Source organism: Choloepus didactylus, chromosome 18 (genome assembly GCF_015220235.1).
Source record: "Choloepus didactylus isolate mChoDid1 chromosome 18, mChoDid1.pri, whole genome shotgun sequence".
Taxonomy (NCBI): Eukaryota; Metazoa; Chordata; class Mammalia; order Pilosa; family Megalonychidae; genus Choloepus; species Choloepus didactylus.
Window position 1 is genome coordinate 51,412,243 of NC_051324.1, and position 18,859 is coordinate 51,431,101.

At 56.3% G+C, this 18,859-nt stretch overlaps 2 protein-coding genes across 3 annotated transcripts; one reads left to right on the forward strand and one right to left on the reverse strand.

The window, feature by feature from the left end:
- Positions 1 to 453: 453 nt before the first annotated feature.
- Positions 454 to 6,693, reverse strand: P3H4 (prolyl 3-hydroxylase family member 4 (inactive)). Its single transcript, XM_037808677.1, has 8 exons — positions 6,017 to 6,693; positions 5,679 to 5,831; positions 5,377 to 5,548; positions 4,554 to 4,682; positions 3,456 to 3,601; positions 2,708 to 2,791; positions 1,114 to 1,258; positions 454 to 906 (listed from the first exon to the last, which is right to left on the reverse strand). Exons 1-8 carry the CDS (start codon positions 6,488 to 6,490, stop codon positions 884 to 886), a joined length of 1,326 nt encoding a protein of 441 aa, XP_037664605.1. The 5' UTR covers positions 6,491 to 6,693; the 3' UTR covers positions 454 to 883.
- Positions 6,694 to 7,512: 819 nt separating this feature from the next.
- FKBP10 (FKBP prolyl isomerase 10) lies at positions 7,513 to 15,710 on the forward strand. 2 transcript variants are annotated; one of them, XR_005212637.1, is made up of 10 exons: positions 7,513 to 7,860; positions 10,284 to 10,429; positions 10,759 to 10,948; positions 11,068 to 11,213; positions 11,621 to 11,810; positions 11,998 to 12,143; positions 12,783 to 13,006; positions 13,433 to 13,575; positions 13,797 to 13,960; positions 14,349 to 14,491. XR_005212637.1 is itself a non-coding variant. In XM_037808676.1 (10 exons), the coding sequence occupies exons 1-10, from the start codon at positions 7,616 to 7,618 to the stop codon at positions 14,532 to 14,534; spliced, it is 1,749 nt and encodes a 582-aa protein (XP_037664604.1). In that variant the 5' UTR covers positions 7,518 to 7,615; the 3' UTR covers positions 14,535 to 15,710. The 2 variants fall into 2 exon arrangements, 1 of the variants encoding a protein (XP_037664604.1); XM_037808676.1 differs by having other exon boundaries at positions 7,518 to 7,860; positions 12,783 to 12,975; positions 14,349 to 15,710.
- The last annotated feature ends 3,149 nt before the right edge of the window (positions 15,711 to 18,859 follow it).

The following is an 18,859-nucleotide window of genomic DNA, read 5'->3' on the forward strand; positions in this document are numbered from 1 at the left end:
TGGCACCGAGATGGGACCTGGCCCCAGGTCTGGGAGGGGGGACTGGGCAGAGGGCAGGGCGGGGCCCCCAAGACACGCTGGCCCGCACTGCTGGGAACCTGGGTCAACTACAGCAGCTGGAAGTAAAAGCCCTCAGCGCCCTCCCGCAGTCGCCACATTCCCCGAGGGAAGCGATGCTGAACTAGGAAAATACCTTACACACCATCTTGGAAATCTGAAACCATCTTCCCGGACTCGGGGAGGGAACTGTGTCCTCGCGCCCCCTGGCGGGAGATCTGCAACTGCGGGCGGCGCGCTCCCGAGTGCGCGCGCACACACGCGGCAGTCCAAGGGCCCACTCACCCACCCCTAGCCCCCGCCTCGCATTCTACAGATGAGTTAAGATGGGGGCAGTGGAAGGGCCCTGCACCCTCACAACTCAGCCCGGGGGGGACTGGGCCCCAAGTGCTGTGATTCACTCAACAATAAACTTTATTAGTCCCCGCTGCCAGTGTGCCAGGGCCCTCTAGACTCCAGGTCTAGGGCTCCCCGGCCCCCAGCTGTCCTTCTGCCATCTCTGCAACTCCCGCTGAGGTTACAACCAGAAGCTGGAAACTTCTCCAGGAGAGTGTCCAGGAGCCGAGAGCAGTGGGCAGTAGGATGGGACCATGTTGGCCCAGCACTGGCCTGCAGCACCCCTGCCACCCTGTGGTCTAGAGACGCAGAGGAGGCAGCAGGAGGGGCCTGGGGAGACAGTGCTCGCAGGTGGGCCAGGATCCGGGCCAGGTCAGCTGTGTCCACTTTAAGTTTTAATAAATAGTTCCTGCTTCCCAGGCTGCGAAGTGGTGGTGCCATCGGGCCCAGGCTTCCCAAGCTCTTGAGGGGTATGAAGGCGGCCCCTTCCTCACGCCAGTTTGGGCTCTGGCTCTGAAAAGATTAAGGAAGGAGCAGTGGGGTTAGCCCCTCACCCATTCCCAACAGGTAGCAGGGGGCTGGGGGTGGGGGTTGCTCACATGTCAGAAGCTCCCAGAGAAGAGGTCCCAGCACCCAACACACATACTACACTGCCTCTGCAGCCCCAGCCCCCAGCCCGGGCTGCATCCCTCCCCTTCCACCAGGACCCAAGGCACTGACCAGCCTCAGCCTCGTCACCCTTGGCATCTGGCTCCTGCCACCAGTCAGCAAAGATGCCCTCTTCATAGTCTCCCTCCCCCTCAAACTCAGCGTCAGATGGGCGCTCCTCAGGCTCCACAGGCAGTTCTGTCTCCTCCAACTCCATCTACAACAGCCCCAGGGAGGGGGTGAGTGGGGAGAAACTGGATGACAGCAGGCCTCAGCCTGGCATCCAGTTCCCTTCCTGGCCAAGGGGATGCCCAGTTCCATCTGCAGTCTCCAAAACCCCTCCTTCCCGGGTCTCAAGATCTAACCTGGGAACTCTCTGAGGGTTTTTTCTGCAACATCCTTATCCCAAACTGCTCCCTCCCTGAACAGATGAATGGGGCTCCAACAGTAGAGATTCAGTGTTTGCACTAAGCATTACACCTCCACAACCCCACCCTTTAAGCAACAGCTCCCGGGTGCATATAATGCTATTCCATGCATACTGTTCACTCAGGCTGTGTTCCCTGCCAGGAACACCTTTACTCCCTGTGCCTCCCTCCAAAGCCCAGCATCAGCTCCAAGATGAGGCCCTCACTGGCGACCCGGCTGTGCTGCAGCCTGCTGACCTCTCCAACAGCACCATGGGAAGGGTCCGGGCTGCTTCTCGCTTCCCCCACTAGACTGTGAGTTGCCTGGGAAAGCTGAGCTTTCAACTTACCCCAAGCCCAAGCAAACAGCAGGCAACAAATAACAGTAATCAAAATGGTTATCATTCACTGAGTACCTGCTGTGTGCTACCTGTATACCAGATGCTTTACATACTTGATCCCATTTAATTCTCACCAGGACAGGGTGAGATGGGCATTCATTCTCCCCATTCAATGGATGAAGAAACAGAAGTTCCAAGAGGTGGAATCCCTGCCATTAAGAAGTGGAGCCAGGTCCGGCTAGCACCAAAGCCTGGGTGCTAATAGTGAAGACCTTCACCCTGTGTTTGGTGAGTGGGGGCACGGATGGATGAGCTAATAAGGGAATTAATAAAAAACCCCTGAGCAGCAACACCTCAGAGAAATTCAGGCTCTCAAACCCTCATTTAGAATCCTTCCTTACTGCACTTGCATTTGTTCTTTCCTTCACTCATTCACTTGTTCATCCAATCTCAGTTATTCCCAGCTCTATGCCAGGCTCTGTGGGAGAGCTGGGAATAACTAGGTCCTGGCCCTGTTCTGGAGTGAAATCTTCCAGAAGACTGGAGAAGCAGCCCAGGGGCAAGAAGGACCATGGCTGCAAATAACTCCAAGTCCAGGTCACAGGTGACCAGGGAGGCACAGAGGGTCAGAGTTGGCACCGCAAGCCCAGAGGAGAGCCTGGCTTCCTAGAGGAGGTGCCATCTGAGCTGGGCCCAGGACAAGCAGGACTCAGGCATGTGCAGAAAAAGGGACATGGACACTGAAGTGGGGGAGAGAAGGAAGCTGTAGATAAAAGACAGGCAAAGCTCTCCTGCTTCACACAGCTGAGCACCAGGGCGGGGCTGAGCTTTGGCACAGGGGCACATGGAAAAGGCCTGAGGTGTCCACCCTGCACCCCCCTCTCACACTCCAGTCCTGGAGGACTTGGGGCCACTCACCTCATCGTCTGACTGGAGATACATGTGTGCAAACTCCAGCAGCTCCCGCAGCTCAGCGGTCTGGTTATGATAGAGCACAGCTTCCTGGGGGGATGAGGGGATTGAGCTGAACCCTGCTGCCAGTGCAGAATTGGGAGATGGTGGGAGAGCCAGGGCTCCTAGAATCTAGGTCCTCTGGTCCCTTCCCAGCTCAAGGAGTAGGGAACAGGTTTCAGCTCACATGCTGATAGCATAATCATAGCTCCTTAGAGTGCTGGGTCGAGAAGGACTCCGAGGGCTCAATGAGATAGTGTGCCTCAAGTGATTAGCAATGTCTGTCATTGACAAGGAAAATGGGAGAGGCACAATGGGCCCCACATTTGCCAGTTTTGCCCTAGACTCCAAGAGCCCTAGACTTCTCGGTTGGTCCAGGTTAGGGGGTCCCTGGGGAAGAAGAAGAAAGGCCAAAGGTGAAGGTGATGAGGGTGGGGAGGGGTGTGGGCAAGAATGGGCACCTGCTACATACCCCCCATGTCCCAGGCACTGGGCTAGTGACGTAGGCAGTATGATCCCCAATTTGCAGAAGAAGCAAAAGATGCAGAAAGGATAAATGACATTCCCAGGACCAGATGGTAGAGCTCGGGTTTGAACCCAGGACTGGCTACAGTCATAACCCATATTTTTTCCACTTCCCATCCTGCCTTCAGAGGAAGCCAGCATTGTTACTCAAACCACATGTCCCATGAGAGCCTTGGAAGGCAGTGCCCACCTCCCGAGGCTGGAAGTCCTCCTCCTCCAGCCCCCAGCGGGCCCGGTGGAAACGGTAATACACCAGGTTCTGCTGCATGACACTGTCCTCAGGGTCGAACAGCATGTAGCTGGCGGCACTGCGGGCAGCCTGGCGCACGTCATTCACTGCGGGCAGGACAGGGGGAGGAGTCGGTCTGGACCTCCCCACACCCAGGGACAAGCCCAGCAAGTCCACCCCAACCCCATCTCCCAATTCAGTCCAGTGCCCCTGGGTCTCCAGATACTTCCCAGAACACCTGTTCGACTCCTCACTCCACCAAATAATAATGCAAACTAACAGGTACTGAACACTTACCATGTGCCAAGCCCTGTGTAACTCATTTAACCCTTGCTGTTGTTATCATCCCCATTTTACAGATGAGAAATCCAAGGCACAGAAAGGTTGAGTAAACTGCTCAAGCTTGCACAGATGGAGAGTGATGGCACTGGGGAACGAGTCTGGCAGCTGGCTCTTAATCTCTCTGCCATCCGGCCCCACGAAGGGACTCCCTGGCCCCCTGGTCCTCAGCCCACCACTCCAATTCCAGCTTCTGTCTGAATTTTGGCATCTCCCTACTGCAGGAACCTTGGAGGTTGTCCCTCCTAGCCCTCAGTGGACACCAACATCTCCCTCCAGGGAGGCCTCAAGTCCTGGTGCCAATTTTTATTAGCCATGTGACTTGGGGCCAGTCCCTTGCCCTCTGTGAGCCTCAGTTGCCTCATCTGGAAAATGGGTCCAGTAACGTATGAGGCTGGTGAGAGGACCAAGTGAGATAAACAGATATGGCGGGGCTCTGTAGACTGTCAAGTGCTGTCATGTTGTTGGCTATCTAGCCTCTTGCCCAAGAGACCTTCTAGTTCTTCCCCAAGCTGCTCTCTTGTCTCCTCCCAGAAGCCTCTCACTGGCCTCCAAAGGCCCCCATGGTTCCTTCCTGATATCCTCATCACTCCCAGACTTCCCTCCCATCACTCAGAGTCCTCAATTCTGTAGGAGAGCTCCCCGTGACTGTGCAAGGGCCCCGATGTAGTCCTCTTCTTCACCCCTTCCTCTTCCGCTCAGGCCCTGCTGGAGGCTCACACTTGTAGTAGGCAAACTGCAGGTAATGGTACATGGTCGCCACGAACTTCTCCACGAAGTAGCCGCCCACATTGGGGGTCAGGTTGTCCTCACAGTCCACCTTGCACTGCAAGGATTCTGCAAAGAGATCTGGGGGGCAGGAGGCAGAAGTGAAGAGCTGGTGAGCCCACCAGGTCCATCCCAATCAGGCACTGACGGTTAAATGACATAGCCCACATCAAGTGCTTGGCACACCATAAGCGGTACTGAGAAACATTACTGTGGACAGGTCCAGTCTCCTGGGCTGAGTTACCACCCCCAGCTCACCCCTACCACAAAAGCCAGAGAGAGCCAGGGAGGGTTTCTGGGAGAGTGGCAAGTGAAGTTGAAGGGTGGACTGAAGCCAGACAGAGAAGGTGATGCCAGGTCCCCTTGAGGGACCCCAGGGTTAGAGATCCTGAGACTAGGAATGATTTCTGGCCACGCCGAACGAACCGCTTTCTGCTACCTGCTGGGCTGTCTCCCACCTGGGCACCTGGGCACGTGCACTGCCCCCTGCCTGGGAGGCCTTCGGACCCAACCTTCCCAGACCCTTTTGGAATGTCACGGCCCTCTGCACAGGTGCCCAGCACAATGCAAACTCTCTACCACAGCTCTCTGCAGCCAGCGTCAGGGTGTCTGTTATCTCGTCTCTCCCTCTAGCACACCGAGGGCTCCTCGAGAGCTGGGATAACACCTTACTCCTGTCCCTCTCCCGAGCGCTTCATAGGTGCTCCATAAAGGGGCACAGGAGTTCTGGGAAGTTCCGAGGGACACCCTGGCAAGGGTCTGGGTGGGGGGATACCTGCTATGGCTGGGTAGAAGTCTTTGAAGTCCACCTGCTCCTGGGCCCCCTCACAGCCAGCCAGACAGCGGGCAAAGACCGCCAGGTACTCGGCCAGAGCCCGCTCCATGTCCTCGGTGCTGCTGCGGAAGTCCCCGCTGTTGTAGAGCTTCACGGCCCGGAGGAACACGGCCTGGTGTGGGAGGGGACGCGCGTGGCAGGAAGGGTCAGGGAGACCCCCGGCACCTCCCCTCCTCCCTCAGCGCAGGTGAGTGAGGAGCCTCAGAACCGGCCCAGAGCCACCCCCTGCCCCTCCACCCCACCTCGTAGGGCTGCGCCTCCAAGTCGGTGAGGGACTCCTCGGCGGCGTCCAGCAGCCCCCGGTAGTAGCTGAGATACTTGGCGGTTAGCTCGTGCTTCGGATTCCTCTGGAGGAAGGTGTAGGCCGCGGCGACCGCCTTCTCCAGCCGGTTAGCCTGGTGAGGAGTGGGGGTGGCGGTGGGGAATCGGCCAGTAGGGCCGGAGCCCGCAGCCCGAGCGCACGAGGGCGCCTGTGCTCTGCGGGAAGGCAACGCTCCTCGCGACCCGTCCCGGAACACCCGACGCGGGGCGGCGGGGCGCGGAGGGGCGAGGTCGCCGGGCGGGGGGCAGAGGGGCCCACCTTGAACAGCGCGTAGTGCAGGTACTGGTAGGGCAGGCGGCTCTGGAAGTCGCGCAGCAGCTGCCGCGGCGGGTAGGACACCTGGAAGGCGGGCAGCGTCCGCTTGCAGCGTCGCAGGCAGGCGGCGCGCTCCAGGACGTGGCCGAAGAGCTGCAGCTCGCGGGCCCACTCTTCGTCGCTCCCGCCGTCGGGGCCGGGCCCGGGCGACGAGGCCTCGGGCGGCGCGGAGCCGCTGCAGTTGGCGTGGCAGAAGGCCTCGCTGTCCCGCAGCAGCCGGTGCAGCCGCAGCGCCGCCTCGAGGTAGCGCGCGCTCTCGCGCCAGCTCTCGCCCTCGTACTGCTCCAGCGCGTGTCCGTAGGCCGCGGCCAGGGGCATCAGGTCCTCCGGCGGGAAGCCCCGGAAGCTGTACTTCTCGTACTGGGCCCCGGCGCTGGCCAGCAGCAGCCACAGCAGCCCCCACGCCGCGCTGCCCATGCCCCCGCCGTGCCCCGGCCGGCGCTCCCGAGCAGAGAAGGCGTCTGGGGCCCGGCAGGCGGGAGCAGGGGCCGGGCCGGAGCGCCCGCTGGGTCTTAGCGCCGGGTATCGGGGCTGTGTGTGGAGAGGGTCGCCTGAGTCAGGTCCGCAGGGGGGCAAAGGGCCGCATCTCCCCGTTTTTGAGGGGATCCAGTAGTGTCCTGAGCCTCCTACGTTGGCCCGACCTCCTGTCCCAAGATGGTGGGTGGGTGAACGCTTCAGGAGATGGGAAGTCCAGAAAGCCCCTCCCCACACAGGAACAGCCCCCCACCCCCACCTGAAGATCCAGAAATCGAGGGAGGTGCCACCTCTCTCTACTCTGCCTAAGCTGTTCTGGCACCTGGTCGCCCACGACACGCTCTTTCTGCTCCCTCCGAACATATCCCCAGCCCAGTCGGGGAGGTGCACACCCAGTTTTATCCCTCACGCTCTCCACTATCACCAGCACCGATTGTAACTCCATCCGCAGGTCAGAAAGTCCTGGTAGTCTAGCTTTTGGAGCACAAAGCCGCTCTTCCCCTTGGAGAACAGTAGGGGTAGAGGGAAGCACTGAGATACCCTTCAGATTCTGGGTCCTCACTATCCACCTGGGAGACACCTAGATTTGGGGGTACACACAAAGAAATCATGGGATGATGCCTCAGTCCGGCTTTAGGACCCCGGGGCTCCCGAAAAAGACACTGAAAGTTCTGTGTGTGTGTGTGTGTACTTTCTTTTTTTCGGGAGTCCGCTTAGACTTCTCATCTTTCCTGCTCCTCCCTCCCCATCCCGGCCCCAGGTCTCGGCGCTGGGTGGGGGCGTGGGGAGGAGGGAGCCCGGAGTTCTTTGTGGCACATTCCTGGCTGACACTCGCGGCCTTGCTCTCTCCTCCTGTTCCTCCCCCCACCCTCCCCGGCCGGCCAGCTCGGTCTCCCCAGCCCCCATTCCACGTAGACCAGCCAGGGCGGGGGTGGGGAAGGAGGACAGGAAGGGGGGGAGCTAGCTCTGGGAGGAGGGGGGCCAGGAGGCTGGCGCCCGCGGCTCCCTCTCTCGCCTTCACTGCCGGCAGCCCCAGCTCCGAGCTCCCAGCTCCCAGCTCCCAGCACCATGTTTGCCGCGGGCGCCCCCAGCCACACCCTCCTGCGGCTCCCCCTGCTGCAGTTGCTGCTGCTCTTGGTGCAGGCCGTGGTGAGAGGGCTCGGCCGTGCCAGCCCGGCTGGGGGACCCCTGGAAGACGTGGTTATCGAGAGGTACCACATCCCCAGGGCCTGTCCCCGGGAGGTGCAGATGGGGGATTTTGTGCGGTACCACTACAACGGCACCTTCGAGGACGGCAAGAAGTTTGACTCGAGGTAATGGGTTCCTCGCTCCCCACCCCACCCCACCCCCATCTCCCACCCCGATTCTCCACTTTCTTTCCCTGAGCTCCCCGCCAAGCTCTCTTCTGACCCCGGGCTCCCTCGTTGCCACTTTTAAGCTCTGCATCTGGACACTCATTCCATGATCTCTTACCCTCAAACAGCACCCTCGGGGTGCCTAGACATCCGTCTCTCTGAAAACATCCCCCTGCCCCCAATTACAAACCTTCACCTCTCAAAGGACTCCAGTTTCTTTCACACAAGCTCCCTACATCTCCAAAGTATTTGATAATCAGGGTGAGCTCTCTATACTCACTATTGCTTTATTTAAAGGCATGGGGTGGGGTTGTTCTGGTGGACAATGTTGAGGGGAAGGGGACAGTCCCTGCTGCATGTGGTCTCTCAGTCTGGGACCCCCTACCCTTCCACTGCCCTGACTCACTCTCTGGTTCCTGCCCCAGTTTTCAGTGCCTTTGAGTGGGGGGAGGGGCTAGAACTTTTTTTGGAAGAGATGGGGGTTAGCAGCACCTGGTGGGGGTAAAGTGGCATGGGCATTATAATCAGACAGCAGGATGGGGGCATAGCTTGGTGCAGGGGCCCCGTCTGCCTACGTGTCACACGGTAAGACATGCCACCCTGGGCTCCTCAGAGGGGAGGGTTTTCAGGCCTCTATCTCCCGGTCCTTCAGGCATCTGCCCTCCCCACCCCTCCCACCTCCCTCCATCTTAGCTCTACCAGGCCAGCGCGGCTGCCCGTCTTGCCAGCCTTGAGGTTTGAGAGATGGGCCTCAGGTCTGCTCCCACAAGTCTGCTTTCGTTGGTGGAGGCAGCTCAGTGCTGCATGCCAGTCTCGGGTAAACCCTGGATCCCAGTCACACACGCAGACCCCCACACCACACCCAACGGGGTCAGTTCCCCTTGGACCCTTCCCCAAACACGACTCAACCCATGAGACATGTGTGGACATCACCTTGGAGGCAGGCTCTCTGTGATGCTGGACAAGGCATTGTGCTTCATGTTCCTCATCTGAAAAATGGAGATTAAAAATAGTACCTAGTGTTAGGTTGCTAGAATAACAATAAAAAATAAAAATCCATGGAACTGCACAGCACAGCGGACCCTAAGTTGAACCATGGACTATAGTTAATAGTACAATTATAAAAACCTGCTTTCATCAATTGGAACAAATGTACCACGCTAATGCAAGGAGTTAATAATAGGGTGGTATATGGGGATCTTGTATTTTATGCATGATTGTTCTATAAATCCACAACTTCTTGAATATAAAAATAAATAATAATAAAACAGTACCCACTGTCTGGGGCAGATGTTAGGGCTCAAACAAGATGATGAGTGAAAGCCAGCTTCACACAGTGCCTGGCCGGGGGCTCAAGAGTTAGCTTTGACTCTGGGGGCACCCCTAGACCCCAAGGCTGTTTAACTCAGAAACTTTGCGCAGTGCTTAGGGCCCCACCACAGCACTGGGGAGGAAGCAGGACAGAGGGAAACCCAGCTCAGTGGACAGAGTGAAGTCTAGGCAGTAGCCAGGAGAGCAGCCAGGAGCCCTTGACCTCTAGGAGTGGAGGAGGGGCTGGGAATTCCCCGGGGGTCCTCTGGGAGCCCAGTAGGGGGCTCAGTTCTTGCAGTGCTGAGCCTGGAAAACTTACCTAACACAGGGCTCCCTTTTGAGCAACATAAAAATTTCCCACTCCCCTTTAACATCTGAAAACTCAAAGTAAATTAAACATGTAACCAAAATAAAAGCTATTGCAATTTTAGAATAGACCTTTTCACAATTTAAAACCAATCTCAATCCCCACCTCTGACCAGCTCTGCTTCCCCTTCCTTTTCTTGGAAGATCGACAGTGCTCTACGGTACAGAGGCAAAAATGGCCGGGCTTTGGAGGTCAACAGGCCACCTGTTAGCTGTGTGACTTGAGGCTGAGGGCCTCTCAAGTCCTATTTTTCACATAAGCAAAATGAAAAAATATTAATGCTCACCCCACAGGGGAGAAAACTAAATGAGAGGTGCATGTGAAATGCCAAGCATTTAATCTGGCACATGGTAAGTGCTCAGCAAATACTCCCCTTCCCTGCTCTGCTGTACTCACCACCCCTTTGCTCTCAGCAAATTGTTGTGGCAGGCAGGGCCTGCCTCCCACCCCCCATCCCCGGGGGAATCGAAGCCCCTGGCCTTCGCAGGGACCATCCTCTTAGGTGGGAGTCACAGCTGGTGTGGGAGGGAGGCGTGAAGAGGTGAGAGCATGTGTATTCACACACGGACACAGGGAAGGGCATTGTGTGTGTGTGTGCATGTGCACACACCTGTGTATACGGGACCTTGGCCAGAGGAAGCACGTGGCTATGTGCCCCTCACCTGGGCACACCTGAGGCCACTCCATCCCGCTGCCCCCCCAGCTATGACCGCAGCACCTTGGCGGCCATCGTGGTGGGCGTAGGGCGCCTCATCATTGGCATGGACCGTGGCCTCATGGGCATGTGTGTCAACGAGCGGCGCCACCTCATCGTGCCTCCCCACCTGGGCTACGGCAGCATCGGTTTGGGTGAGGAGGGTGGGGGGCGGCAGGAGGAACCCGGGGCACGGGGGGAGGCATCAGCGGGGTGGAGGAGACCAGGAGGCAGAATCGGGGACCCCTGGGCCAGAAAACTGAAGCTCAGAGAGGGAGCGTGCCTTGGCCAAGGTCACACTGCCTAATATGAGTGCATCTGGGGCTAGAGTTTAGGTCTCCTGCTTCTCGGGAGGGGGGAAGGGCACCATGGCCCGGGGTGGGATCATAGCTTGGCCAGGAAGAAAGCGACTAGAGGTGGGGGCGGGGGGCAACTCAGGACCCTCAGATCACCCCACCTCCACCCTCGGGGGCCGCCCTCACAGCGGGGCTCATTCCCCCGGATGCCACCCTCTACTTTGACGTGGTCCTACTGGATGTGTGGAACGAGGAGGACACTGTGCAAGTGAGCACCTTGCTGCAGCCGCCGCAATGTCCCCGCGTGGTCCAGGACAGTGACTTTGTCCGCTACCACTACAATGGCACGCTGCTGGATGGCACTGCCTTCGACTCCAGGTGGGGGGCTCGAGGGGAGCCCTCAAAGCACTGGGAACTGTGGCTGGTGGAGGAGGGGTCAGGAGCCCATCCTGCCTCCATCCCCTCCAGCAGCACCACCTCTACCCCGTTGTCTGCAGCTACAGTGGGGGTGGCACTTATGACACGTACGTCGGCTCCGGCTGGCTGATCAAGGGCATGGACCAGGGGCTGCTGGGCATGTGTCCTGGAGAGAGAAGGAAGATCATCATCCCTCCATTCCTGGCCTATGGCGAGAAAGGCTATGGTGAGAGCAGGCAGGGACCAAGGGAGCATTCTCCAGAAAAGAGAAAACAGGGCTGCCACATACAGTTGTCCAGGTTGTGCGCTGCCTAAGGGCGCCCAGCCCAGGAGGCAAGTAAGGATGAAATCTGCCCTTGGTCATTGTCTCACTACGAAGGGGTCCTTTATTCTTTAATAAACAAAGGCTCAGCCTGGGCTAATGGTGGCCGTGGGGAAAACCCAGCTGAGGCCTCACGGGGCGGGGGGTGTGGGTGGGAGGCGGGAGGTGAGGAAGCTGCGGCTGCTGCCAGGGAGGGAAAGGCCTCTGGGGAGCAGGTGGTTTTGCATGGTGCCCACATAGGATTTCCTGAATCAAACAGGAGCCCTGGTTTGCTCCCCACGTGTATGGTTCAAGTCCTATCCCTTCCCCAGGGACTGTGATCCCCCCACAGGCCTCGCTGGTCTTCCACGTCCTACTGATAGACGTCCACAACCCAAAGGACACCGTCAAGCTAGAGACGCTGGAGCAGCCCCCCAGCTGTGACCGGAAGGCCGTGGCCGGGGACTTCATGCGTTACCACTACAACGGCTCGCTGATGGACGGCACCCTCTTTGATTCCAGGTCGGGAGGGTCCTCGGCGGGTAGGGGAGGTGGGGATGGTTGGGTGGGGTAAGCAGAGGAAACCGAGACAGGAAGGGAAATGTCAGGTGCTGGGGCGGCCCTGGGTAGCCGCTGGTGAGTGGCTCTGAGCTGCCTGGAAAGGGGAGGGGTCCCTTTGACCCACCCCCCTCCCGGCCCTGTATTGCAGCTACTCCCACAACCACACCTACAACACCTACGTGGGGCGGGGCTTCATCATCCCCGGGATGGACCAGGGGCTGCAGGGCGCCTGCGTGGGCGAGCGCCGGAGAATCACCATCCCCCCCCACCTTGCCTACGGGGAGAACGGAACCGGTAGGGGGTAGGGTCTCTCCTGCCACCACCCCCGCTGCACCTCACCTCTCCTGAACCACGCGCCTGGCCTTGCCCCCCCGCTGCCCCCCTCCCTTGCAAAGAGGCACACAGTTGACGTCAGGTCATCCACCTGATTCCTGTCACCGACCCCAGCCATTTTCGCCAGTTGTAGCTCCCCACCCCCCACTTCTCCCCTACCACCCTGGGGGAGGGCGCCTGACTCCTGCGTGGGCAGAGAGAGGGTAGTTATGGAAGAACAGAAACAGCATGGCTCTAGCAAGCAGAGACCTGGATTTGAGACCTGGCTTTGCTGGGAGCCTCCGTTTCCCCACCTGTGAAACAGGACTAAGCATATTGATCAGTAGGGTAAGTTATTGGGAATTTACCAGAAGATGATGAACGTAAAGGGGCTTTCTACACTGCAATATCCCGCCCCTCCACCAGCCAGCCCTCCCCTCAGTAGATTAGAAGAATTGACCCTGTGGACAAACATTCCATCCCATCCTTGTTTGAAACCCCAGGACAGGGGGTGGGGGGTGGGTTTAGAGGCTGGGGTATCAGGTCCAGAGGTCCCTGTGGAGCCCTTGAACAGCCCCTCCTAGAGCTCTGAGCTGACCCATTCCCCTACTCTGACTTCAGGAGACAAGATCCCTGGCTCCGCCGTGCTGGTCTTTGATGTCCACGTCATCGACTTCCACAACCCTGCAGACCCCGTGGAAATCAAGATTCTCTCCCGGCCCCCTGAGACCTGCAATGAGACCTCCAAACTTGGGGACTTTGTTCGATACCACTACAACTGCTTTCTGCTGGACGGCACCAAGCTCTTCTCCTCGTGGGTCCAGGGCAGGGCCAGGGCTGGGCAGGTGGGTGGGCACGGGTGCGGGGAGCCTCCTACCCCCTCCTGACAGCTTCTCCCTCTGACTCCTGCTTCTTCCTCTGGACAAGGAGGAAGAAACCCCAGCCCCTGGGGGAGCACCCAGCCTCGTGCTTGCTGCGGTTCCCATCCACACGAGGGAGGCAATAGGCATAGGGAGATGAAATTCTTTGTAGGGGAAAAGGTGGTGAAACTAGCAGTAGGGGAAGAGCTGCTAATTCCGTTTCATGGAAACTGAGGCAGGGAGAAACGAGACCTCAAGGCCACATTTTGGGGGCAGTGGGAAGATGAAAACGGGCATCCCACGTCTGAGCTGTTTGGCCTCTGCACTGGCCAGGACCTGCCGGGGGAAGAATGGGTGAGCTGGCAGAGGGCAGGAACCGGTACTGACCTGGGAATCTGCTCTCTCCCCTAGCCACGACCACGGGGCGCCCCAGGAGGCGACTCTGGGGGCCAACAAGGTGATCGAAGGCCTGGACACGGGCTTGCAGGGCATGTGTGTGGGAGAGAGGCGGCAGCTGGTTGTCCCCCCGCACCTGGCACACGGCGAGAGCGGAGGTGAGGGGCCGGCTCCGTCTCCTGTCCCCTTTGCCCTTGCCTGTCTTGGGCCTTGATGGCTGGTAGAGGAGTCAGGGGGCCCTTCGGGATGGTTCTGTAAACATCCCCTGCCCCACTCTCCAGCCCCCCAGAGGGGAAGCTGAGGTCTGCAGGCTGGGGAGCCAGCCCAGTCCCTGGCCTGATTAGGACTTTTTTCTTCTTTCCTGTCCTCCCTGCTCCAGCCCGGGGGGTCCCTGGCAGTGCTGTGCTGCTATTTGAGGTGGAGTTGGTGTCCCGGGAGGAGGGGCTGCCCACAGGCTACCTCTTTGTGTGGCACGAGGACCCTCCTGCCAACCTGTTTGAAAACATGGACCTCAACAAGGATGGAGAGGTGCCCCCAGAGGAGGTGGGTGAGGAGCTGAGTCCCACGCCCCATCCCAACCAGGATGCCCCCCCCCCCGGCCCCCAGCTCCCGTGTTCCTGCCCCCCCTGCCCTGGCTTCCTTGTCCACGGCCCCTGCAGCGCTGCTGGTCGCTGACTAGCCCCCAGGTCACACCCTTCATCCTGGTCCCACTGCTCTGGGCTCACGCCCCATCACCAGCTCCTCTCCTCCCCCCCATCCTCACCTCCTCACCGAGCTGGGGAAGGGGTTGGGCGGCCTGAGGAAGAAAGAAAAGAAAAACACTTGCCGACCTCCACCTGGGGGCCCTCCCCAAGGCCTCCCAAGAGGCCACCCACAGCCCCTCAGCCATGACCCTTACCCCCACCCCTCCTCTTGGTTCTCCTTCCCCAAGTTTTCCACCTTCATCAAGACTCAAGTGAATGAGGGCAAAGGTCGCCTCCTGCCTGGGCAGGATCCTGAGAAGACCATTGGGGACATGTTCCAGAACCAGGACCGCAACCAGGATGGGAAGATCACTGTCGAGGAGCTCAAGCTGAAGTCAGATGAAGACCAGGAGCGGGTCCACGAGGAGCTCTGAAGGACAGGAAGCCTGGGCCTGGCCCCACACGCAAAGGCCCACTTCTTGGGGGAACAGTGGGCAATGGGACTGACCTTCTAGTGGTCACCCTTTGCTCTGCTGGGATAAAGTCTGGGATCCATCCAAGAAGTAGTCGGAGGAGACAACTGTGGTCTTCCCACTAGCCCTAGATTAAAATCCACAGTGCAACATTCCATTTTTCTCTTCCAACCCAAACCCCTTCCTTAAAAGATTTGGAGTTATGAAGCCAATTTGGGGATTTGTAGAGCCTGGGGGGTGGGACAGGGTCATTTCTGGGACCCCCCCTCCATATCACTAGACACTTGGCAAGGCTGAGCTCATCTCTTTATTTCCTTCTCTTTTATTCCTTTCCTTGCCATCCCCAACACCCTGCCTCCAGCCCCCATTCCTCCATTGTGGCAGCTCCCAGGAACACGAATCAGGGCTGGAGAGACCCCTCTGGTCTTCCTTCCTCAGCACTGGCTGGTTCCTAGGGAAGGGGGAGGCTCCAGGAGGGCAGGCCTACCTCACCCTGTTCCCTCCACCCCTCTGAGGTCAGTGGGGGCTGAGATGACCCCAGGTGCTGAAGTTCAAGGCTGGGCTGTATGTGGCCTTTTATCCCTAAAGAAGGCTCCTCTCCCTAAGGGACCATGGAAGAGAAAGAAAATGAAGGGGAAATAAGAAGGAATCTGCTCAGATTGGACTTGGGGCTGTCAAGTCCTTGGGTTTTGTGCTGGGATAACCTTAAAAGAGGGCTTCATTTGGGACTTGGGGTGGGAGGGAGGTGGGCAGAGCTCTGGACACTCAAAAGGCTAAATTGGTATCAGATGCCTTTCTCCTTTGTGCTGAATAAAATATTAAACTGAAGGTCTCGAGAATGATCTTTTACAGGGTCCTTAGAGCCACCACTGGGGAAGAAAAAAGCAAACCCTCTATTAACATGGTCTTGTCAGCTCAAGACGGGGTGTCCCCAGGTCCCAGCCTCCTTCTTCTGGAGGGTCCTGCCTCCCTGAGACCTAATCGGGGGACCTCGCAGTGAAGAGGGAGCCCAGGTGGCGAGTAGATGCCTGTGCTAGATTGGATATATTATGTCCCACCAAAAGCCATGTTCTTTAATGCGGTCTTGTGGAGGCAGATGTATTAGGTTCATTGGGTTGGAATCCTTTGATTGTTTCCATGGAGATGTGACTCAATCAAATGTGAGAGAAATATTTGATTAACTTATTTCCATGGAGGTATGGGTGAGGCTTGATTTAATCACTGGAGTGCTATAGAAGAGCTCACAAACAGAAGGAAGAGAGCAGCAGCTAAGAGGGACATTTTGGAGATGGCCCCTGAAAACAGACTTTTGCTGAAACCTTGGAGATGCTAGCCCAGAGTTTGCTCCAGAGAAGCAAAGAGAGGACAAAAGGTCCCAAGAGCAACATTTTGAAGAACACACAGGAGTTGAGAGAGGAGCTAGAACACGACCCAGGATCAGCAGATGTCAGCCATGTGCCTTCCCAGCTAACAGATGTTTTCTGGACACCATTGTCCTTCCTTCGGTGAAGGTGTACTCATGTTGATGCCTTAATTTGGACATTTTCATGGCCTTCAGACTGTAAATTTGTAACCAAATAAACCCCCTTTGTAAAAGCCAATCCATTTCTGGTGTTTTGCATAATGGCAGTATTGGCAAACCGGAACACAGTCCAAACAGGAGAGGGGCCTGCAGGAGAGACAGAGATGACCCTTGTCCCTTGTGCCAGTTCAGATATATTTTGTCCCCCAAAATGCCATCTTTTGATGCAATCTTGTGTGGGCAGACTTATCAGTGTTGATCAGATTGTAATTCTCTGAGTGTTTCCATGGAGATGTGACCCACCCAGCTGTAGGTGATAACTCTGATTGGATAATTTCCATGGAGGTGTGGCCCCACCCATTCAGCATGGGCCTTGATTAGTTTACTAGAGCACTATATAAGCTCAGAGAGAAGGAGCGAGCTTGCTAAGCCAAAAGGGACACTTTGAAGAATGCACAGAAGTTGAGAGAGTAGTTGCAGCTGAGAGAAACATTTTGAAGACGGCCATTGGAAGCTGACACTGACATTTTGGAGAACGCCATCTTGAAACACCACCTGGGAGCAAGGAGACACCAGCCCCGTGCCTTCCTAGTTAACAGAGGTTTTCTGGACGCCAATGTCCATCCTTTGGTGAAGGTACCCAATTGTTGATGTCTTACGTTGGTCACTTTATGGCCTTAAGACTGTAAATTTGTAAGCAAATAAACCCCCTTTATAAAAGCCAATCCATCTCTGGTACTTTGCATTCTGGCAGCATTAGCAAATTAGAACATCCCCTAAGTATCCAGTTGAATGGGGAAGATAAGGTCCCTGACCTCAAACACAACATACAAGGCTCAAGGATGAGATTCAACCAGAGGCTGAATCACACTTTTTCAAGCAGATAGTTTCCAATTCCATGATATTCCCACCTCTCCCTGCTAGCCACTGGCCATTACCACCTTCCCATCCTTCTCCCTTTTGCCAGAGGGAAAGGTAATTGAGCTCAGATCTCCAGGGTCTTGGGGAAGGAGCTGCTTTAGCTGCCACTCCTCATCTCACAGTGGCCATTGTGAGGATTCAACGGCAGGCATCTCAGTGCCCAGCACATTCAAAAAACATTTGTTTCGCCCTTCCCCTTCTAATTTGCAGATAAACCCAACTTTCCAACAGCCAGGAACCCTCTCCTAGAGGGTGAGAGGGCATGGATTTCCCTAAGGGAGGACAGGCTAGGAAGACACTTGTGCCAGTCTGAATGTATTATGTACCCCCAAACGCCATTATCTCTGATGTAATCTTATGTGGGCAGAACTATCAGTGTTAATTAGATTGTAATTCTTTGAGTGTTTTCATGGAGATGCGCCCCACCCAACTGTGGGTGATGATTCTGATTGGCTAATTTCCATGGAGGTGTTGGCCACCCATTCAGGGTGGGTCTGAATTAAATTACTGGAGCACTATATAAGATCAGACAGAAGGAGCAAGCTGCTACAGCCAAGATGGACACTTTGAAGAAAGAACAGGAGCTGCAGATGAGAGAAATTTTGAAGATGGCCATTGAAAGCAGACTCTTGCTCCGGAGAAGCTAAGAGAGGATAAATACCCCATGCAACTAAGAGTGACATTTCTAAGGAACTGCAGCCTAGAGAGGAACATCCTGGGAGAAAGCCATTTTGAAAGCAGAACTTTGGAGCAGACGCCAGCCACGTGCCTTCCCTGTTAACAGAGGTTTTCCGGACACCATTGGCCATCCTCCAGTGAAGGTACCCAATTGCTGACGTGTTACCTTGGACACTTTATGGCCTTAAAACTGTAACTGTGTAACCAAATAAACCCCCTTTTATAAAAGCCAATCCATCTCTGGTGTTTTGCATTCCGGCAGCATTAGCAAACTAGAACAGATACTATTCTACATTTTTTCTTCAAAGTTGTCCTAGAGAGAACTCAGCTAGTTCTTAACCATCCAAGTCAATGAGGAGGGCAGAAGGGAAAGAAACTGTGAATAAAGCCCAAATAATGCAAGACAACAGAGTCTAAAATCACTGAGATTTTACTTTGGCTCACAGAGCCTTCTCCCTTGAGGTCCCTGGTCTCAATCCCCCTTTAAGTTCACCCAGTTTTTTTGTTTGTTTGTTTTCTTTTCTAACACAACCGGAATTTATTCTCTCACAGTTCTGGAGGCCACAAGGCTTCACAGTGTCTGCAGGGCCACGCTCTCTCTGAAGGCTCTAGGGGACAGTCTTCCTTGCCTCTTCCAGCTTCTGGTGGCCCCAGACCTTCCTGGGCTTGGGGCTGCCTCCCTCCCATCGCTGCCTCCATCTTCACGTGTTCACCTCCCCTTCTCTGTGTCTTCTCCTCTCCAGTCTCTGACTTTCTCTTATAAGGACACTTGTCATTGAATTTAAGGTTCACGGAGTAATCCAGGATGATCTCCTTATGTCAAAATCCTGAACTTAATTGCATCTCCAAACAAGGTAATGTTCATGGGTTCCAGGTATTAGGATGTGGACATATCTTTTTTGGGGTCACCATTCAACTCACTATAGCCTCCTGGGAATCCTGCCTGGACACAGGTTCCCTGGGCTTAATAATGATGGTGATGGTGGTGGAGATGATGAAGGTGGCAATGATGATTAAAGTGGTGATGATCATGAAGATGGTGATGATAATGGTGAAGGTGGTGAAGACGGTGATGATAATGGTGATGGTGGTAAAGGTGATGTGCTGCTTTGGATATATTATGTCCCCCACAAAAGCCATGCTCTTTTAATCCAAACTTGTGGGA